Consider the following 21849-nt stretch of genomic DNA (forward strand, 5'->3'; position numbering starts at 1 on the left):
GTGGGATGAGCTTCCAGGCCTCATGATACTTCCCTGGTACTTGTCTATGGTACCAGGGAAGATGAACTCCACTAGAGGCAAAACATTCTTGTGAGAATAATTTCTAGGAAAAGAAAGGAAAATTAGGAGCAAACACTCACACAAACCGGATGTTCCACCCATTAGGTGGTCATCACCTTGGTATCCGATGTAATTTGGCCTCAACGTGGTAAATTCTAGTAAGCCAATTCCCACTGAACTAGAGAAGGGATACAGTAAGACTGAAGGAGAAAGGGAACTTAAGTATCCTTACGAACAAAAGGTACTTCCTGAAAACTGAAGCTAAAATAAAAGAAGTGGCTGTGGTTTTTCTGGTCTCTTTCTGTGCATAGCTTGGTAAGAAAAAAGCCTTCTTGGCTAAGCCCTTTGCCATGAAGATACTAAATAACCAGCAGTCCAAAGGGAAGAAAGAACAGGAAAATCAAGTATCAACAGTTTTGGCTTTTTTTAGACTTCACAAAACTCATGAAAATGAAGACAAGGAAAAAAGCTCTGACCCAGCCAAATGGCACTAACGAACTGGAAGGGGTGGGGGGACGGGGTCCTTGTCATCTCATACTCCCGTTCAGCAAGTGCTTGCTATGAGCTCAGCTAGCGTTAAAAATCTGAAGTTTTTTAGCAAGTGCACACCTTAATGCTGAATATACACATAGAAATTGTACAATTATTCAGTTTTGCCTTCTCCTCTTTTCAAATTACCTGCCTGATCCACGAAGGAGGATGTAACAAGGGAATTCTTGTGGAGTCTTAAGTTAAAATTATTTCTTACCTTATATTGATTAGTCAAATTTGTTTGCTCTGGACCGGCATCAGATATAAAGACAGCTTGTTCTATTCAATTTCAGCAAATACTACACAGATTTTGCTGTTTGCTCTTATGCTACCAAGCAGGTTTAAAAATCCTTAAAATATTTCTATTACGTTTAGGGCCAATTCATAACTACACTACTGAATGACACAGGTTTAAACTCACTTTGTGTTCATTGTTAACAAAATCAAAAATGACAGAATTAAAAGCGTACCTCAAGTTTCTTCTATACATAAAAATAGAAACGTAACAGTTGGCTACAGAGACAGACATCAGTTAAAGCCTTTGGTAAAACCCTCTGTCTAAGCATATGATAAAACATACAGGCTCAGCAGACCTGAAACCTCTTTACAGATGCCTTCTGTTTTGTTTGGATTTTGAAAAATAACCTTTTGTCTTTGATACATGTATAAGGCTGAAAATATTTTTTTTTTTTTTTTAAAAAGACAATGATATACAAATTTTTACAGTACCTCTTGCCATGCACAACTGCCCCAGGATCCTCAGACTTTGCTTCCAACTCCTGAACTTCATCTACCAGTGTCTTAAAAGTAGCTCTCTTTACTCTGTAAGCAATATAAAACACTGCCAGATTAACTCTTCTTGAAGGTAAAAGAAGAGACTGTTTTGACACACATAAATATCAATTTACAAATCCATTCTCCCAGATAAATTAAAATTAAGCTTTACAAGAAGAAACATTATAAAGCAAGTCTAAATAATACATTTTATAAGCCATTCTTGCAAATTAGAAACAACAAATATTTATTAAAAAGACATCACAACTATTGAAACATTTAAAATACTAGTAACACTTGTAATAAAGTTTGTCAAAACCAAACAAGGTGAAAAACAGTTTTATATAACCACCAGAGCTGATCTTCATTTGCTTTTCTTATATCAATAATTTGAACACACACTCAAAACAGTCCCGTAAACCTTGGCATTTCTGTACTCACACTTTATATACTACATCAAGAAGTAAAGCTGTCATAGGAATACATAGGAGTCCCATCCAAAACACTCCAGAGCTGAACATCATAGCTGCCTAGAGGAGAAAAAAGCACAAAATATGATGATGCCATGATAAGAGCTAGGAAAAAAACCTTAGAAATATCAAATTCTTGGTTGAGGGTATCAAAAGCAAATTTAAATTAAACATTCTAGACTCTCTAATGCAAAATAAAACCTTCTAACTCCTTTCTAAAATTCCCTGAGTTGCTGTAGAAATTCAGTAGGTAGTAAGCACTAATTCATGTTAAGAAGCTGGCAGAAAGATCACACTGCTTAGCTTTTTGAGGGAGGGGGAATGTACCCCTCCACAACCCTGCTCTACACCACTGTGCTGATTATAGACGTTTCCATTAAAAGCAGATTTATTGGAAATCCATACCCTGCCACTTGCACAATCTTTGTCAATACATTATGAGCACAATTTCTTTGCAATCAAGCTTAACAGGATATAATGGCTCCTGATCCTTGATATGGATATCGGACACTGTTACAATCAATTTGCAATATAATTCAGATCAAAGTTATCTCCAACAGAACTCACTGTACCACAGTTCCCACACCACAGACTCCTGTTCAACAAACTGCTTAAAAATGAGAACTAAGAAAACAACTAATTAACAATATGTTGCATACTTTCATAATTACATAAATGAAGATCCAATACATTAACATATGGTGAAATATTTGCAAACCAGATCATTGCTTTGAGCTGTGTCTTTACTTTTTTATATGCTGCTTTACACATACATAGGAATTTCTTCTGTTCATAACTTGGTCTGTAAACAGACTAAAAACTAAAACACAGTAAAAAAAGCTAAACCAAACATCATAATGTATGGCTATTAAAGGAAAAAAAACCATTTAATCTACCCTTGTAATTCGTGCCGGAGTGTCTATATTAAGAGTATCATGGATGCAAAGAGTATGATAAATACTTAATGCAGTGTATTACTGAAAGATTGTTTTGCAGTCAGTAATAAAAATACTTTTATAATGTGATTAGATTGTACAGAGTTTGAAAGTACCATTGCTACAAACCGATACCCTTTCACATCCTTTGCTTCATTACTTGGAGACTAATTCCTTTCAAAGGTTAAACCTCAGTATGTAACTAAAACAAACAAGCTGAAATGTTACTAATATTAATTGGCAGACAAATGCAGGTAGCTTGCAGTAGCTGAAGTCTAATTTCTGAATGTGCATACATGAACATTTTAGAATTACACTTAGTATTTTCATGTATAAAAACAAAAGTGAATCATTTTCAGAAAAAACCTCTCACTGATATAAGTAAAAAGTTCAATTTACCTTGTTTTCATATCCAAATTCCCACTGACACTGATTCTTTAGAAAGCATGAAAATATATCTGAATGAAAAATTTGGTAAACTTTCCACAGGTATGTTACAAGGACATAGATACCGTCCTGAGAGTCTATTAATTATTTTTGCCAACAGCTGTCAGAAAAGGTGTAAGCACTGAGCAGTGCCAGGTTCAAAATTAAACAATTCACATTTTCAATGGAAAAAAAAAAAAGAAGAAAATTTTGTATCAGGAAGTAAAGAAAATGCATTAGCACAATTACTTTATAAGCAAAGCATGCCTTTTGACATACTTGATGAAATACTCATTTCCTACAACAGCAACTAATAGGAAATGTCTATCACAACTACATTTTGCAAGACATTTTATAATTAAGTAGCAATTAGAGAGACAAAGTTTCCTAAAAAATAAGTGCAAAAATACAACTTGAAGTAATCACAACTCTTACTTCCTATTAGGACCAATATTTTTTGATTTATAAGAACGCAGCAAAGAGCTGTCCTTGCGTAAGCCACCCTGTATTAAATGTTTGCTGGTGAAACAGCAAAAGTGATAATGTAGGTCTTAGGATGTTAATTCTGACCATTGTAATGCAAACTATGAATGAAGGAACAACTGGCGCCTACTATTCAGTCCATCCAGCCTTTGGCTTTACAAATGAACAACATGAATTGAGGAAAAAAAAAGAAGTTTTTCTGCGTCATATTTGAAAGCCTGTCAGATTTTTTTTTCTTTTACAGAGTTAATCCAAACCTAAAAGATTTAAAGCCGACATTCGCATTAAAGACAGAGGGCCTCTTTGTATTTTTTGGACGAAGAGGGGAAAAAATAAAATCCCACAGAGGTATTTCCTTCCTTTCTGTACAAAAAACTCCCCCCTCACTCTGTAGAAAACATTTTTGTCTCTAACTTTTCACATCTCTCTACACATAGGCAGGTCATCTGGGAAATGGCAAACCAATCCTTTTCAGACAATGGCACTAACAGGAGCAGCCTGTTCTGGGGACGGACTCTGGCTGCCTCTGTTTGTGGTTTACAAATTGTTCCTAATGTGAGAGATTTGTGGTCTATGCCAAGCTTTCCCCCTTCAGGCCTTGTGAAACCAAATGGAATCTGCCACAAAAGTGGGTCCCAGGGGAATTCAGAAGTAATCCAAAATGAGAGCTGGGAAGCCTGGTTTATTGTAGGACTTTCAACTACTGCAGGGAAGATAAATAATTTGTTGTATGTGTAGCTCACGCTCGATATCAGGACATTCTAAAATGAATTAACATTGTTTATCAAGTGCAATGTACAGTTTTTATACGAGTTCTTATTTCCTAAAAAAGCAAAAAAAAATATGCTGAGAAATACTCCCTTTCACGGCTTAGTGGTAGATTAGAAATCCTGGCTGCAAAAGATTTTTAATGCACTGATGAAGATGTACTGTTAGGAAATTACATGCCAAAATGAACAGAGAATATTCCCTTTTTCTTCACTGTGAAATGACCTGCCAGAACAGCTACCTCAGATTTTAGAAAGCCTTCTAAAACTAAAGAAAGAAAGATGCAAGGAACGGTAAAATTCTTGCTGCAGAGAAGCTTCTGAAAAACCCTTTTCAGCTTATCTATTTCAGGTGTCATCTAGGTACATATCCTCTCCCTATGAACTACAGAAGTATTAAAATAACTTCTCAACACCATCAAACCAGCAAGTTTCTCTTCTCAACCACCTACAAAGACAATTAGTTTTAGTCATCTGCATGTTTGCATCCATACATGTCAAAGTACTTTCAGCTGTAATATTAGAACAGATCTGCACTAACCCCTAGCACAGCAAAGATCCTACAGGTGAGTTCTTGCAATGCCTTTAGTCTTTCTTTGCTGTTTAGAGTTCAAAAACCTTCTCACAGTTCCTATTAAGAATTTAGCAGGAACTCTGCTTATTAGTATACTAAAAAGGGCGTCCCTCCCTTTTCTGCACATACAAACCAAAGCTTTACTGCTATACAACAAACACTAAGGGGTACTGAAACAGGGGCAGTGCCAGGCAGTAGGTTAACGGTGGGTATCTGCAGGCAGAATCTACAAATTCTTACTTGAATAAATCTCCTAGGAGACAAGAAAAATCAGTAAGGATAGACTAAGGAACATGCCTTTACTTTTTCCCTAGCTGCTCTCATTTTCTTCTGCCAAGGACACAAATAGTCCATTGCAAGGTCACCAAATTCCTCACTGCAGGCAGGGATGAAGGGTGGACTGTATCCTACAGGAGGGTGATTAAGATCATGGTCTTAATTATATAAACACAAATATAATAAATACATATATACAAAAGTCCACTAACACAAATGTGTACTATAAATCCTAAAGCTTTGAAAAGTACCTCTGTGGTGACAGAGCAATACAGAAGATTAACAGAGACTTTAGGTCTCTCTTCTACCGATGTGTCTTTAGTTCAGTCCCTTGTTTCACTTAATATTTTAATACTCTAAGCATCCATTGGAACACACATCTTGCGTTCCTTACGAGAACTACGAGAGATAGTACCTTGATGACACAGGCTGAGCAAAAGCCAGCACTGCCTCTTCTGACCCAGCAAATATTCGATTATTCCATATGAAGCAGAACAGCGGAGGGGACAGTTCCCTGTTCAGTCACCCTTTCAGCAGAAAGCATTACCCCGAAAGCTGCAAAGTAAAGAGAAACTTAAACCTGGCTTCTGTGTGACATTGATTTGGCGTGAATGTTCTAGAATTTAACTGTTGGATAAATGGGTATTTTAAAAAACATAGGAGTCTAACTGTGGAAGGTAGTTTAGGTCTGTGAATCATCAGATTAGCACTTATCTCTAACCACAGTAAGGCATTTGAGCCCAGAAAGCGATGAAATGCAAGACTGCACCTTATTACATGTTCCTGTGACTAGTTTAGAGTGGCTGCTCATTTCCACTTTGTGAATTAAGTTCATAGGCATTTAATTCTTCCCTTGCATTTTATGAAAGCCTAGGTTACCTCAACAGATATTTCACGTTTGCAAAAATCACACAGAAAAACCACCAATAAATCATGGTGCCAGGAATAGCTCTTATGAAGAGAAATGATCAGCTGCTATCTCTGTTGACTTTAGACAGAAGCAGCAATGCAAGTGCTTTCAAAGACAAAGAGCAAGAAAAGGGTAAAGCAAAAAGGCTTCATGATAAATACTAATACCTGGGCATTTCCTCAAAAAGCTGGAGAGGAGAATGATACACAAACAAAAAAAGCTCCCCTGAGAATTAGGAAGAGAAGAAGGTTCCGTTAGCAAAGGTTTGGCTAACAAGGTTGCACTGCAGCTTGAACTAACAGAGCTGAAAAATAACCTTTAGACAAATTCAAGAGAATGAGCCACCTGTATGTGACGTTAGACAAGCTAGAAAATGTCAGCAAGGTGAGATTTATCAGACTACCTTTAGTCATGCTTGTAATCAAAGAACATCAGTTGTTCTGCAAGGGAAGGCTAGACTGTCCTCCTCTGCCTCGGAGTAAAGGACTCACAGGGAAACCTGGCTGAGTCGATTCAAAGACGATGTAAGAAATGGGGCAAAGGAGATGTAAAGCCATGATGAGCAGATGAGTTGTGGTGGTTCAGCAGAGTTTGCTACCCGGACAGGGGCTATCTGCACTGTCACAGGAAGGAGTACAGGAAACATTTGAGTTTCACTGACATCCCTGAAGAACCGAAGTCATCCATACCACGCATCAGAAGAGCAAGCTGCTATGGAGAAGGATGGCAGCTGAACATCATTAATCTCTTAAGTGTTGTATGCATAACTACAACAGGAATGTGTACTGAATTTCATTCTTAACATTTTAAACAGAAAAAAACCTTAACTTTTGTTTATAAAGGAGATTGGCAGTAATATGCTGAGGGAAAGAATTCAGTTAAATGCTGATAATGAGAAAACACTCATCAATAAAGAAGAAGAATATCAGAATGGTAATACTACCAAAACAGAGCATCATAAGCAGAAAAGATAAATTTGGCAGTTCAAAGATCAGCTCTGCTGTTTCTGTTTGTACCTGTGCAGTCAAAGAACCAGAATGAGAATGTAACTATTGAATATGGAAAAGGATCTTTGAAGTGTATCTGGCAATAGCAGGCTGTGGCTAATAATTGCCTAGTACTACACTAAGTACAATTAAACCGTGAAGGTCTGAGGGCTCAAAATGAAAACTACCTAATGGGAATTAAATGGGGGAAAAAAAATCCCTTATGAAAATATTTCAGATTCTTGAAGTGAAAGGCTAAAATCAAACTTTATATTTAAAGCATTAAATAAGCTAAAATATGTTAGTGCCAGAATGGTAACATAATTCTAGGCTCTCAGGTGAGGATACATGACTAAAACAGATATATGGGATGAATTCTGATTAACTTTTAAAAATATTCAATACATCACAGAGTTATATTATGAATAATATTCACAAAGATTCTGCAAACCTCAATCAAATTATCTAAAATTCTCTAAAATACACACTTGTTTGTTAACTTCAATTTCCACCAGTAGTTTTACAGATCCCCTGGGTCAGACAGAGCAGAAATAGATGGTGCTCTGGAGAACTTTACAGTGCATTATGTACACTACCACAATAAATTAGAAAGTTCTGCAGATACTGAACTTTGGATTTTAATCTCAATGTCATACTTCTTATTCCAGAAAGTGTTACAATTTTAAGCTAATTTATTAATCATATAGGCGTATAAAAAGAGGCCTATCCTGGAGCACTTAACAGTAACAAACCCCAAAGAGTCAGGAGTTGTGCTAGTATGAAATATACAACAGGTCAGTTTATTCCTCTCTTCTCCCGAATTACAGGTTTTCAAGTTAAAGCACAACCATAGTTGTTCAAGGAAATGATAACCACACCAGCTCAGCAATATATCTACTTTATAATTTTAAAAGTAAATCTGTTTTTTTAAGTGGCATTAGAAAGAAAACTAGCCTTTTGAGTTGCAAGGATGGAAGCATTAATGGAAGTTTCTAGGAACTTTATAGCCTACAACACTTGAATGGTAGCTATGCTTAGGTGCTATAAATTACAGAAATTTCGTTAATTAATGCAATTATTGCAAAAGGACTACGTAGATATAAAAACATTAACAATTTATACACAGCATCATTTATTTCTTTCAAGTGGGTATAATGCACAATATGACAGAACATGGACAACAGGAACTTCTGCAAATTCACGGGATCACAGATACGAAATGCATTTTTTTCCAGCATCACAGAACAGTTTTCTGTGTATTGGAGAGTCTCAAAGAAAAAAGTTACATCTACAAAGTAAATACATCATCAAATATGAAGAGACTAGGCATTTACTTTTAGATATTTATGCAAACTACATGTGGTTCAAACTGAGAAAATACTGTAATTTTTTTAAAAAATACTGGAAGTATACTTCACTTACTCGCTTTGTTAATGTTATACATAGAAGAAAAGTATCAACTTCAGTTATATTAATGCAGTTGAGAGAGTCCTGTACAGCTGATTTACTTAAATCTGCAATGAAAATGTTCTTCAAGTCGTAGCAGCACCTTTTTTGAAATTAAATGGAGCTTGTTTCATGTAATGAGTCAAAGAAGATGTCCTGTGCTATGACCTGCTTCTCCGTAACAGTGTTAAATCTAACCACAAAATGCACACAAATAAGGTTTTTTTTTTTCTTCTTTCTTTCTTTCTCATGCATCAACACTTAAACCCACAATCTTTAGTGGTAAAATATCAGGAAAATAACCTGTAAAGCTGGTTGTTCAGATGCCTCCACACTAGACAGTACTGACAGACAAAAAATGCAGGAATAAACATTACTGCAGATGAACTGTACTGTAATAAAGACTTTGTTACTTGGACTGCAAAGTTGTTGCAAAGATCCCTGAAATCTTTTGAAATATTTTCCATATTTCTCTCTCATACACTGTGCATCAAATTCCCTCCAACAGAAACAATGTTTTGCTACTACTACCAAAATCCTCCTGGTAGAAAAGGTATTTTAAGACTTTGCTATAAGTAGATAAAACTTGAATTCCTAGTATTTTAGGATCTGTGTCTAAGACTAGAAGATTACAGTCCCTAATTCTTAGAATAAACTCAAGAAGTATTTTAAATGAATGAGTCTGAAGTACAAACAAAAATAAAATGAAGGTGAATAATAACTTCAGCTTAATTAATGATGAAACACTTGTTTCAGACTACTAGAAGACTCATAAAAGTTGATCTGCTACAGTACCTGATCTAGCCATAGATACTATGTAATTAATTACCTAAGTTATCACCCTTTTTTTAATCACATGTCTTTCTTCAATTTTACAGACTATTTTTCTATTTTCTTCTGCTTCATAAATCCCACTGTTTCTCTCACACTTTTTGTCCATTTCTCCTTCCGGGCTCTGTCTGAAGAATGACAATGGTGAACTGACAGTTTTCATTTGAACATCATCAGTCAGGGAAAATAAATGGAAGCTTTCTTCACCAGAGGTTTATTTTTTTAAAAAACTGGAATAGCAGCTGTTTCAAGGTTGACAAAATGTAACCGGTTCCTTGTTTGAATGTCGATTCTAAGGTTTTGTCAGAATTTTACTAAGGAAACAGTTTCAGCTACTATAATGCAGATGCCTGTTAACTGATCACTAACAGGTATCAGCTGTATTCCTATTATATATTCCAGTTATTCCTATCAGGAGAACACTTGTGCCAAGATACCTCTGCTTATGTGAGCCAGAAGCCACCTTTCAGCTCTTCTGGTGCACTACCTACCTGGCAACCTAGTTACCACTGTTTGTAAACCTCAGGAGTACTGTAACATGGGGAGACATCTAGTTCCCACACTGTGAGGAACTGTACAGCTGGGATAAGCTGGTCCAGCGTGGGAGTAGCAATCTTGAATGACCAGAAAACAAAGGTCTTCGTGCCAGAACTGCCTCAGCATTCTGGATCAACAGGGCATTTTGGATCAAAGGGGTCCTTGTTTGGCTATTTTGGGAAAACTCAGAGCAAAAGAGAGAGGAAGAAATATACACTTGGTTATGGTATTAAGAACTGTCAAAGAAGGGGGGTAGTGGCCTAGACAACGAACAAAACTGCTCGCACTCTGTCAGAAAGTCATCATTTTTCATTTCAGTAAGTTTTCTTTCAGAGCACAGCATTCTATAATCTTTCCTTCTGTATTATTAACATACAGCAACATATGTAAAAGCCAACTTTAATTATCTTCTCTACAACTGGAATGATAAACATAATGATGGAAACAAAATTAGTGTAAAAAGTAGGGAAAAGTTGCAAAAATGTGGCATACTTGTTTCTTCTTTCAGTAATGTGTTGAGTGATGCTTTGCTACTAAAAGATGAACACAAACCAACAATTATTATGATGTAATTTTGTCCCGCTAGCTTCAGTGCTCCAACATAAGTGTTTTCGCAACATTAACAGACTCTAACAGACTCTTTTCTTCTATTACAACTCTTTTTTCTTGAGGCATTATGTGGTAGTGTTCCCTGTTTAAACACATTTATCAGAGTTGTATAGGTATTTCATAGGAACAGATGAAAAATCCAAGTTTCAAGCTATTTAGATGAAACCTTTCCTCTGCACCCTATGAATGCATTTTCCATCATCTCCATGGGTTTTTTCTCTCCCCTTCCAGAGCATTAGTCTCTTATTTTCTTAGAACAGAACCAGCAATAATCAGCAAGAATCTTACTATTTTCATGACATCAATACGAAGAAGTTATACTGAATCCTTTTATTAGAGTGTTTCAGTAGGTTCTTTTCTATCTATAAGAAGCCATGAAAAAGGTGTTTGTAGAAGACAAGTATCACCGTCTAGTTGGGACTGATCGGTTTGTTGAACACTGTACAAGAATATGGAGTGGTAAGGCTATAAACCTGCTAAGGTAGAACTCTTGTTACCACCTCTAAGGAGCAGAAAGTGAATACATTTAAACTTCATAAGGATGACAGCTGGTAAAATATTCTTACTATTTTTTAATTTATTTTTTATTTCTTTGTTAAAAAAGGGGTATTTTTAATGAACATATTTGGATCCCCCCCCCCCCCCCAAAAAAAATCCCCTTTAATTTATCAGATCAAGCCAGGGCAAAACAGACAAAAAGCTGCAGAAATAGAGGTCAGCTTTTGACTTGTTCATTAAATATCTGCCAAACGTACTTGGATGAAGTCTTCAAGTCTGACTCGTGCATTGAAAGAAATTAGACAAGCAGTATTTGCATAGGCAAGCAGAGATGCCTGTATGGATTTGTTTCTATCACACCACAGTCTTTTCCACAGTTACATCTGTGAATCTTTTAGTTCGAACACTTATGGAAGGTCTGGACTTGCTTCAGAGAAACCCAATGAGTTCTGCCCTGCCAGAGACCACCCGGTCAGTGAGGGGTCTTCCAGGAGAGCATACAAAAATCCTGCTTCCAATCTGAGCCGCAGTATTCATTGACAAGACTTTTAGCCACACAGAGAACAGCTCAAAAAGCTAGACCAGAGCTTTCAAAGTAAGCTCTTACAGTCTATGATATGTTTAGGAGACTTTATTCTGATGTTACAGACTTCTAACTATATTCTTACAAAGAAACCAAAATCAAACCCAACCTCACCCAACACCACCCTCCTCTGACAACTGCGTGCATGTACACGCGTTGAAAGCTACTATATACATGCACATGCATAAACAAACACACCAACAAAATAAGGCTGTCCATATCAAGTACAGACAGAGGTTTATCACAACAAATAAACGAATATGGGGTCGTAAGTCAGACTACCTTGGCGACATGTTGAATTCAAACCCCAGGAGTATTAATTTCTGTTGACAGCTATGTCTCTTTATGAAGAACTGTTTTTCCAAGTTCATAGGAATTACATTCCCTTCAAAACCATTTTTCTCACAATAACTTCAGAGACTGAACATGTACTAAGTAAAATATTCAATTATTTAAGCAACGAAGCACTCACCTTTCTGTCATACCAAGTATAATACACCTTGCTGTTCCCACTGTGACTATCACTATAAAAGTTCTGTCTTAAAGAACGATGTATAAACTTTTTACAAAATCTCTAAACCCAACAAATTTCAAACCCACTCTATTTCCTCTATAAAATACAGTGTATATGAAGAAAAATGCTGAAGTATGATAGCTCCAATTACTTTAATTTAGAATAATGTACACAATTAATTTTGAGTAGTGGAGGCAACATGGTAATGTACAAATTTTACATATATACATGGGTAACAGGTTATAATAGATGGGGAAACCAGCAAAAAATTATGTAATTTCAAATTCATTTTTAATTAGGTGCCCAAGCACTTCAGTTAATACCTTGTGCTCTCCATTAAAATGCAGTAGTTATATAAATGCCTATATACTATTTTTCCCATAACTGTTTATGTAGAAGGTGGAATTTGTGGGTCTGAATTACCTCCAAGTGAGGAACAGACATGCACCTAAATTTCCCACATCCTGCATGAATTTATAAATTGCTGAATTATATCACAGTGCTGGAGTTAAAGGCACTCACTCTTTTACCGGTGTAAGGCTTGATTTAGTTGACATGCTTTGAGAACCATTAGAAGAATATCTGAAAGAAGCCGGTATTCTCCATTTCTGATTCTCACTGAGAATGCACATCGAGTTTCTCAGCTCAGGAGGTACTGGCTGTGCCCAGAAGCAGACATGAGCTTCTGGGAAATTAATACTAAATTTCAGATGTTTCTGGATCGGAATAGTTTTGAGAATTTGGGACTGAAGTCCCGATTAGATCAGCAAGTAAGCATCTTCAATAGATTCAGCCCTATCTGCAATATTCAGAGCAGGTTTACACACACAGGATAATAAAAGGAGAGAGAAACCAGGAACTAAGTCAAAATGTTAAAGACACACTACAATAATGCATTCCAAGTAGCACATTAATAGAAAAGGAACTGTGTGCATGACATGCAACTGCTCATGCAATGTTATGGCACCTCAAATTTTCTGAGGCATTCTAGAGTTTCAAATACTTAGCAAATTTGTAAAACTGAAGTTGAAAAAACAACCTTAACCAATGCACTACTTGTGCTACCTCATTATAAAAAAACCTTCTAGCCAAATAAGCATCGTAATTCCAAGTTCTGAATTCAGTAAGACTTCTCTTTAGAAAATAAAAACTTACTAAAGAAACACAAAGCAGTTTACCTGTCTGTTCTTCCTCACTATACCATATAACCACAGCCTGTTCACTGAGCTCCATTTTCACGGAAGTAAAAATCCATTTTGTTTCAAACATGGCTATCACGCTAAAGGTATGAAAGAAGCAACCCTCTTCTGCACCTCCAGTTAGCAAAAGGATCAAATAAAGATTAGGCTTGTACTAAAGAATGAAACAGTATTTTTTGCACACATTCGGATGTTAGTTAAAATCCACTTTTACCTCTCCTGACATATCAGGTGCCATAGGAATGACTGGCCACAAAGAAGAGTAGAGTCCAAAAAACACTACCCAAAGGGCAATGCTGCCCCAGATAGCTATATGGCTGAACTGTTAAACAAAAAAAAAAAGAAAACAGAACAATCATCACAGATGCATTATGACACACAAAAAAAGGATCTTTGCTACTTAGTTTTTACAATGTGAATCTGATACATTGGGATGAAATTTCCACCCCTTGTATTAATTTAACTGCTATTCCAGTTAGCTATTTCTTAAAAGCAAATGATACTTTCAGCAGCACTACTACTTCATTTTAAGCCAATTTAAGTTCAGTTACAATCAGGCCAGAGCAATTTCATTTTTCTAGTTTAAGGACTACTTTAAGCCTCATCCCAATGTCCTCCTTTTCAATATTAAGCATTATTTTTTATATCTGGATATTCTGTCTTTCCACGCAGTAACCATAGTTTAATTTGATACTGTGGGAAAGGCTGACAAACTGGATAATATATATAATTAATAAATATATTGTGTATATATATACACACAATAAAAATACAGTAAACAAGAAGAAAAGAATACAATTATTCATCCATCATATTTTACAGAACATTTGAGAATATGGTAAAGGTATTTGCTTACCAAAGTCCAATATGAAGTCTCTAATCCAGCCTTCAAACACACAGTTAGAACCACAAACTTGAGAGAGAGAAAGAGAGAGAGAGAGAATATTCTTATTTAATATGGGAATCTTACTTAACACAGAATTTATTAGTTTGGCTAAACTTTCAGAACAGAAGAAAAAGTTTAATGATTTTCATACTTCATGTTTACTTGCACAAATGAAATAAGGGAAAGGATAATCAATCTCTTAAATTTCAATGTGATTTCCTTAATGATACTGAATAAAGTAATGTGTGTGTTAACGCACCTAGCTCTGTAATAAGATCCAAACCAAAGTTTGTAATGTAAGAGGCAATCATTTCTGTGGATCTGCAGAAGCGATGAAACAGCTCTTCCACTTTAACAGAATCTGCTTCCAAAAAACATGCAGGACTCTCAGCAGCCCCAGTGAAATTCTTTTAGACCACAGCTAGCTGTGTTTTTCCTCTTTTTCATAACTGTGTGTGCTTAAATCTGAAGCTCAAGTGCCTATTTGAAATGACCACAGTAAAATCCTCCTAGAAGATTTAAAGACCAGTAACAGAATACTAAGAATTATTAGCTTCCATTAATAACTGCTACTCATTTGATTTGGAAAACTCATCTTTTGTGTTAGAAGTCTTATTTCCCTTGCCTCCTAGAGCTCTGTAAGCCTATCTCTTACTGAGTCATTAGCTTCTTTATCAATGGTATTTTGGTTACACAGAAAGGTTTGCGAGAAGTGTTGTCGACTTCATAGAGATGGTAGACCCCTAGTTATGGAGCAGATGACTACTGCTTTCTACACAGAGACAGACTGAGAAGGCTGGGCTGGAAACTTGCAATTGTTCAAGCTCACACTGGTCTAAATTAAAAAACAAAAGTTTTTTCACTTCATTAGTACTTTGTTAGTAAATAAGTCACCTTTGCCACACCCTGAAAAGCCAGTTAAATGTTGGCAGCCGAAGACGTATGTTTGTTGTAAACATAACATATTGAAGAAGTCTGTTAACATCATTTTCATTCTTCCCTCTCATCTTTACTCTTTTCTTATCTTTACCCTTTTTATGGAGCAGTCTCTGAAAACATCATGTTATTGTCCTGTATGACATGCTCTATTTTAGGTTACAGATGAGCAGTAGTAGAAAGTTTACAACCCCACAGCAAGGGCCAGTCGATGCAGGAAAATTGTTTATCCCCTTCCTCTGAAATTCACACAAACAAGTTTTCTGTTTAGCAAAGCAATAATTATTACATTTTGTAACTCACGTGTGAACATGTAATCACAAGTCTTGCTTTGTGTGCAATCTGAAGAACGCGAGGCTAAAAAACTGATTCACAAAGACCAAGCTCCAACTGTAAGAGCAATAGTTTGAACTCTAGTTTGTTGGCCAGGTTGGCAGAAATGAAGTGAGTTTGTCAGTGCTTGAACTTCAAGAAGCCTCAGAAATTCAGAAGAAATTTACTTCAATCAGAAGCTAAAAATAACTGGTTAAATATGACAAGTCTTTCACTATGTCTGGTGCACAGAAGGATACGAACCCTGCCAGAAAGCTTTCACCCCAGCTATAAAGTTTATGCTTTTATTCTGGAATCTCCTACTTCAACTATCACTACATTATTAAGGGGAAAAAAAATCACAACACCACAACTCCTTTATCTAAAATGTGTGAAATCTAATTAGGAGAAAATTATAACACTCGTCATGGTCCTTAATTTGTAGTCTATCCAGTTCTGGTGCTATATCTGGATGAGTGAAAAAAATTAATTATGGCAAAAAAACCCACTCATCTGGTACACCTGCTTGCTATTTTTGAGTCAGTCTTAAGAAAAGAAAACATCCTTCTTTAGGTTCAGATCAAGAATTCTCACTGCATAGACAAACCAAGCACTGCAGGTCTCTACAGAAGGATATACACTGTGTGTGTATATCTATATATATATAGATATATATACCCTCCTTGCATCTTAACTGACACCCCAACAAATTTACAAACTATGTACAGCAGTTTCCTCAAGAATGCAGGTTTCATTGCTCCCTCCCCACCTTGATCCAAACTAAGAATAGCTTACTGAATCCTACCCAGGAAACAATAAATCAAACTGGTACTCTGTATAAAGCACTGTGCTTTTAAAAAAAAGACCTCTCAAGAATGTTTGTACAAATATTTTCATGGCAGTCTACTCCTATTTGAAATTTATGTTTGAAGAAATAATTCCAGGACATGATATGAGTCAGTGCACATTCTTGACTTCCTTTGTGGATCCAAAGAAACAGTATTAATGTCTGAATCCCTTTGCTACTTATTTTTTGTACAAGTGAATGTAGACTTCCTAAAAACAGATTAAAAGCAGTGAAAAGAATGAGAAGTACCGAAGACTTATGATTTTGATATTTCAAGACAATGACTGACAACTGTCAGTGCACGTACACTTCACATGCAAAGATTTTTTTTTAAATCTTAAACTCCCCATCCCCAATGTTGAAAGTCTCTCAAATCTTCCTGTGTGCTCCAGACCTCCCTGAATTCCTGTGCAAGAGCAGGAATATATCAATTGCAACCCCTACCTCTCCCCAGATATTCAATCTGAAGTGAAGGAAAGTGAAAAATCTGTAAAACAAATGATAAAGCACATTGTCTGGACTTATAATGGTGAAATGTTTTCTTGGGAAATTCTTGGCCATTCTGCAGGTTAGTAGCAAGCAATTAGTCTCCCAAGATGGTGAAGTTTCAGTTCTCCTAGTTGAAAACAAGTTGCAGAAGGTGACAGAACAATTGCACTGTGACCTCTGTTCTAGTGTTTATGGATACAGCTTGACAAACAGTAATGAGTAGCTCCAGGTTACTACATTGAAAGTATTAGAAATTAACCAATTTCTGAAGATGGTAGAAAATGTTCCTACAAATCCAAAATTCAGGCTTTGATATTTGTGAGTCAGCTGATACTCAGATGTTCTGCAGTACTGTAAGATTTCAAGACTTACTCATCAGCTGGTGGGTAACAATCTAAACAACAGCACTTATCAAACACTCGGTTCCACAGGACCTAGTGAAATCCAGTTAACTCTTCGTACAGCATACGTAACTTGCTTTTTCCTGGTGCCAAGCTTGGCTTTTGGAAAGGAGCGCAGAGCAGAGTGACCGGGCAGGATGAAGTTCTGAGATCGCTTCAGGAAAGAACTTCAGCTGTGATTACAGCAGTATGTTGAAAAACTGGGTTTAACAAGTGTACAGTGCTAACTCGCTCTACAAAATTATGGCCAATACAAAGCGTACTTTTAGAGCAATCAAGGAAAAGAGATGCTATCGGAAAACTTGGCTTAGGTGCTAGGATAGGTGAAGTTATGTAACTTACATATACATACATACAATTCATAAAATAAACTTCTGCTGAACTGAGCAAGGTTGCAACTTTTAAGTACAACAAACCATGAAACATTTGTAGACAGGGAGAAAACCTGGTGCAGAGCACTTCTCCTCAAGAACCGGTTTCACTCAGAACAACAGGTGGTTCTGGTAGATACTTTCATGAAGTATTTATCAATACCGGTGAAAGCGCTGATATTCAGATACATCACTGACTTCTAAACACTGCTTGTTGTTATGAGATCATAATACAAGTAGACCTGTGTCAGTTAACTACTTCTGTCAGAACCGAGCTATGACAATGACTGTGACCTTACATCTTAATTTCATTAAGACTTGCACAGAGAACACTTACCCAGGATATTCCATCCATCCCTAATGGAGCTCAGTTCATCATATGACAGACTGCATGATCGATCATATGCAACTACTGCTGACTTCCCTTTTGGAACAGGGAAAGGGAAGTGTAGAGCAAATGAACTTTTAAGAAAATGTGTGAACAAACAAAATTTTTCAATGCATCCGAAAGAACCACTTTAAAGGCCATGTACTGACTGGCAGAGGAAACATTTTATTTGACCTGCTACAGCAGCAGGGAATACATGAGTGGGCTGTGGTTACTTGGCCCTTCATGCTCTTCAACCTTTCTGGTTAGCTGACCAGCAAACACTGTTCAAAATTTTCTCTCATACACAGGAGGTGTCAACAGTAGCTACATTCTCAAAGGACTACAGTGTATTCTACATTACTTTTATTTCAGTTTTGATGTTTCCCTATTCCATAAGGAAATCTATTTTGATGTGAATTTGTATTTGGATTACAGCTCCCTTATTCAGATGGAAAGATTAATTTCTTTTTTGTATTGGCCAACAACAGGACGTTGAAAAATTAAACTCTTAATGTTGAAGAACAGACAGTAAGCAAAAGTCTAATTTTGTTTCTAAGAGAGATCTTGGAAAACCCTCATCTACTGGGAAACATTGATACCTAGCAAGTGAAGGACAGATATTCAGCTTCATTAATTTATTTTAGGAGATAAAAGATTCAAAGAAAAAAATCCAAACCAGTAATGACTAATATCTATGAGAGTTACAGAAGATTACTGCTAGGCATGTGTAGGTGTAATTCTGGCAGTTTGGTTGTCTCTGAAGAGGCATCTTATAAACCTTGGTTCCATGTGGCTCTATCCCTTTTTTCAAGGCCTCCACTAAGAGAGGGAGAACAGAAATTTATCTTCACAAGCCCACAAACCAGTCCCATATCCAATAATATGGTATTTCTCCAATGCAGAAACTTACCTTAAATTAATGAGCATGCTAATAACGGCATTACAATTCTCATTATTTAAAAAAAGACAATTTCCAGTAAACGACAGATATATTTTCTGCATCTTTAATAAATTGCTTTGTTTTAAAACCTGGAATTAGAATGCAAAATGTACTTCAAAGCTTCTCAAAGACTCATTCAAGAGCCATATCTTATACCTAACACACTACAATGAAGTTTTCTATGTAGAGAATTATAAATAATAACAAACCCACATCTCAAAGAGTTAAAAAGAGAGCAAATAATAGATAAGTCAGCTGATAGAGGACCAGATAGCTATAGGAAGACTTACAGTGTATACAGTGTTCCCCAGGAGCAGGTAATCTGAAGTTTTACCATTGCCAAACACGGTACCTGGGGAAGGTAATAGGGATAAAAACATTTAAACATCCACAATAGCAATATATATTTATAAAATCTTATTTAGGTACAAAAGAGATGGTAGCATTTCCTACAGGGTACTAACAGCAGATTTCACCTTATTGAACAGTAGAGATCGATGACTTTTACAATTTTTAGTCCTTTAACACTTTTAGTGACTTCAGGCATTATGCTAGAAGCAGGAGCTTTTTGTAACATCATATACCAATATGAATAATATTGTATTCAGTAATAATTAGAGTGACTTTAAGAGCAGAGATACAGTATCTTACCTTCAGAAAAATATGGAATAGAATAGTTATAGTGTACATTGATTGTAACATGTAAGTAAACAGAAACCTTAAGAGAGTCAGATTTTCACTGATTCTGGGTATTTTTGGTATAGAAACTTATCTTTGCTTTCATCCCTATTTCTGAGATTCAGTAAAAATACAAAATATACTCTATTTTACTTCTTGAGATGCTTGTTATTCGTAACATTCAAAATTTACCCAGCTCAGATATATAGAATCATAAAAATACATATCCACTTTGCAAGTATGGATATACACACAGGATTTATGCAGTCAGTACCCTAAAGAGATGTGTTTGCATACAAATTACGTGTACTGTGGTTCTTAAGTTCAAAATTCTGAAGCAGTGCATTTATGTTTATTTAACAGAACTTACAACTATTGTTAAAGCACAGGCTTCTCTGAACCCAGTTCTGCAAAAGTACTTGGCAGACATGGGCCAACACACAACTGACCTATCCAGGGAGAATTCCTCATTGTCAATTAGAAGTTCTAAGCTTGCTATATTTTTATGTGTTGGGTTTAGAAATGCTTTTAGCACTCAAGATTGTTCATGTACTCCAACTAAACCAGAACACTTACTCTTCTGTAGAGGTTCTAATCGCTGGAAAATTGCTTTTTACTGCCATCACATACAGAGATATCACAATGCTGTGCATGTAGTAAGCAAGGATAAAAGTACAAGACAAAAAAAAGAAAAAAGAAAACACACTAATGCTGAGGAGCATAAGGAAGGATGCTTTTAAAAAGCTATGTTAGGGAAAGAGAAGAATAAAGGTGTTTGGTGTGGGTTTTTTTGCGGGGATGGGGATGGGTTTGAAACTCCTCATATTGGGCTGGCCAGAGGAAGGTGCAAGCTGATAAAAATGGTTTGTAGTTGAAAACACTTATTTTTCCACTATCCTTAGCTAGCATATGGTATATTAAATGCTGCTAATTAAGTATGTTTTCATATTTGTGTAGTGTTTTTTTCCAGCTTTCGTATCACCTTCATACATGCTTGAAATTAAATTCATTTTAGTCACGGATGAAGAGCGCTCCTTTCTAAAAGCTTTTCAGCACCTGTGAGGCCATTTTATCTGGGAAAGAAAAAAGATCTATTTCATGATATTCTGAAGGAGACAGCAGGTGAAAGTTCACACAGAAAATCAGAATAAAAATGCTTGCGAACAGCCCTCCTTAACTTAGCCCAGCTCACAACAGCTGCCTCCTTAGCTCTAGTGATACTGGTTTGCATTCCTGATACTTCCCAGATTTAACTTTCTCCTTGGACAGACTAGCATACCACAAAGGACTACAAGAGCACTGGAAGCCTGAAAACAAAGCTGACACCATGGCTTATTTTAAAGGCTTTATAAAAGAGGGAGAAGTTGGTGGATTTACTTGTAGATGTAAGTTTGGCTTCTGCCGTTTACTGTTACGTTGACAAAGTTGCATCAGAAGAAGCTTCGGTGAAGCTTTATGTCCTTTTCATATCCACATGATGGTACATGGAGTGCAAAGACTCTAGTTTTGTGTACTGTACAACGGTTGGGTCTCATAGAGCAAATTCTGACAATTCTTACAAACCCATACCTATTCTCTGATCATGTATTTCTTGGTGGACTCTACTACAATGCATGCAGTTTGAAATTTTCCACTTACAGATAGGAAAGAGGTGGACAAGTGAGACTGAAGAGTAAACAGGAGAAAATGCTCAAAGAGATGGACAGACTGTGAGCTCTGCGAGATTTTCATGATCTTCAAGATTTGATTTTCAACTTTCTAATAAATACCTGCCCAAACATGCACTCTCCTGCTTTGTACATACACCTAGCAGGAATAGGCAGGCAGTTAAGTCTGTTCCCATCATTCAGAGTGCTGGGACTCAGCACTCATGCACTGTTACACATAAAGCTGAGCTATACCCCATTCTTCCCATTCCTTTTTTCATGTCTCAGGGTCCTCCTGTGCCTCTTCTTTGCTAAGAGAAGGTGGAGGCTGAGATCCTTTCTCAGAATTTCCCCTTTCTGGTGGATATCTCTGGCACTCATCAGCTCCTCCCTTTTCTGGTGGATATCTCTGGCACTCATCAGCTCCTCCCTAGGAAACTAACAGCATTATTTACCTTTCCTCTTTGCACGCACAGACATCAGAGACCTAATTAACAGCAGCTCCCATCCTGTGCTCATTTCCCCTTCACGCAGCAGTTGGGCTCATGGCAGGTACTGGACCGG

General features: G+C 36.5%; 1 protein-coding gene across 4 annotated transcripts in view; it reads right to left on the bottom strand.

The window, feature by feature from the left end:
* ATP8A1 (ATPase phospholipid transporting 8A1) overlaps positions 1–21849 on the bottom strand; it is a 118072-nt gene that overhangs the window by 10143 nt on the left and 86080 nt on the right. For all 4 annotated transcript variants that reach the window (XM_040594824.1, XM_040594814.1, XM_040594833.1 and 1 more), the window contains 5 exons: positions 19252–19313; positions 14266–14322; positions 13624–13731; positions 1807–1895; positions 1321–1413 (listed from right to left, as the gene is read on the bottom strand). In XM_040594824.1, the coding sequence (XP_040450758.1) occupies positions 1321–1413; positions 1807–1895; positions 13624–13731; positions 14266–14322; positions 19252–19313 (409 nt within the window). The remainder of the gene's footprint in view (positions 1–1320; positions 1414–1806; positions 1896–13623; positions 13732–14265; positions 14323–19251; positions 19314–21849) is intronic.

Source organism: Falco naumanni, chromosome 1 (assembly GCF_017639655.2).
Source record: "Falco naumanni isolate bFalNau1 chromosome 1, bFalNau1.pat, whole genome shotgun sequence".
Lineage (NCBI taxonomy): Eukaryota > Metazoa > Chordata > Aves > Falconiformes > Falconidae > Falco > Falco naumanni.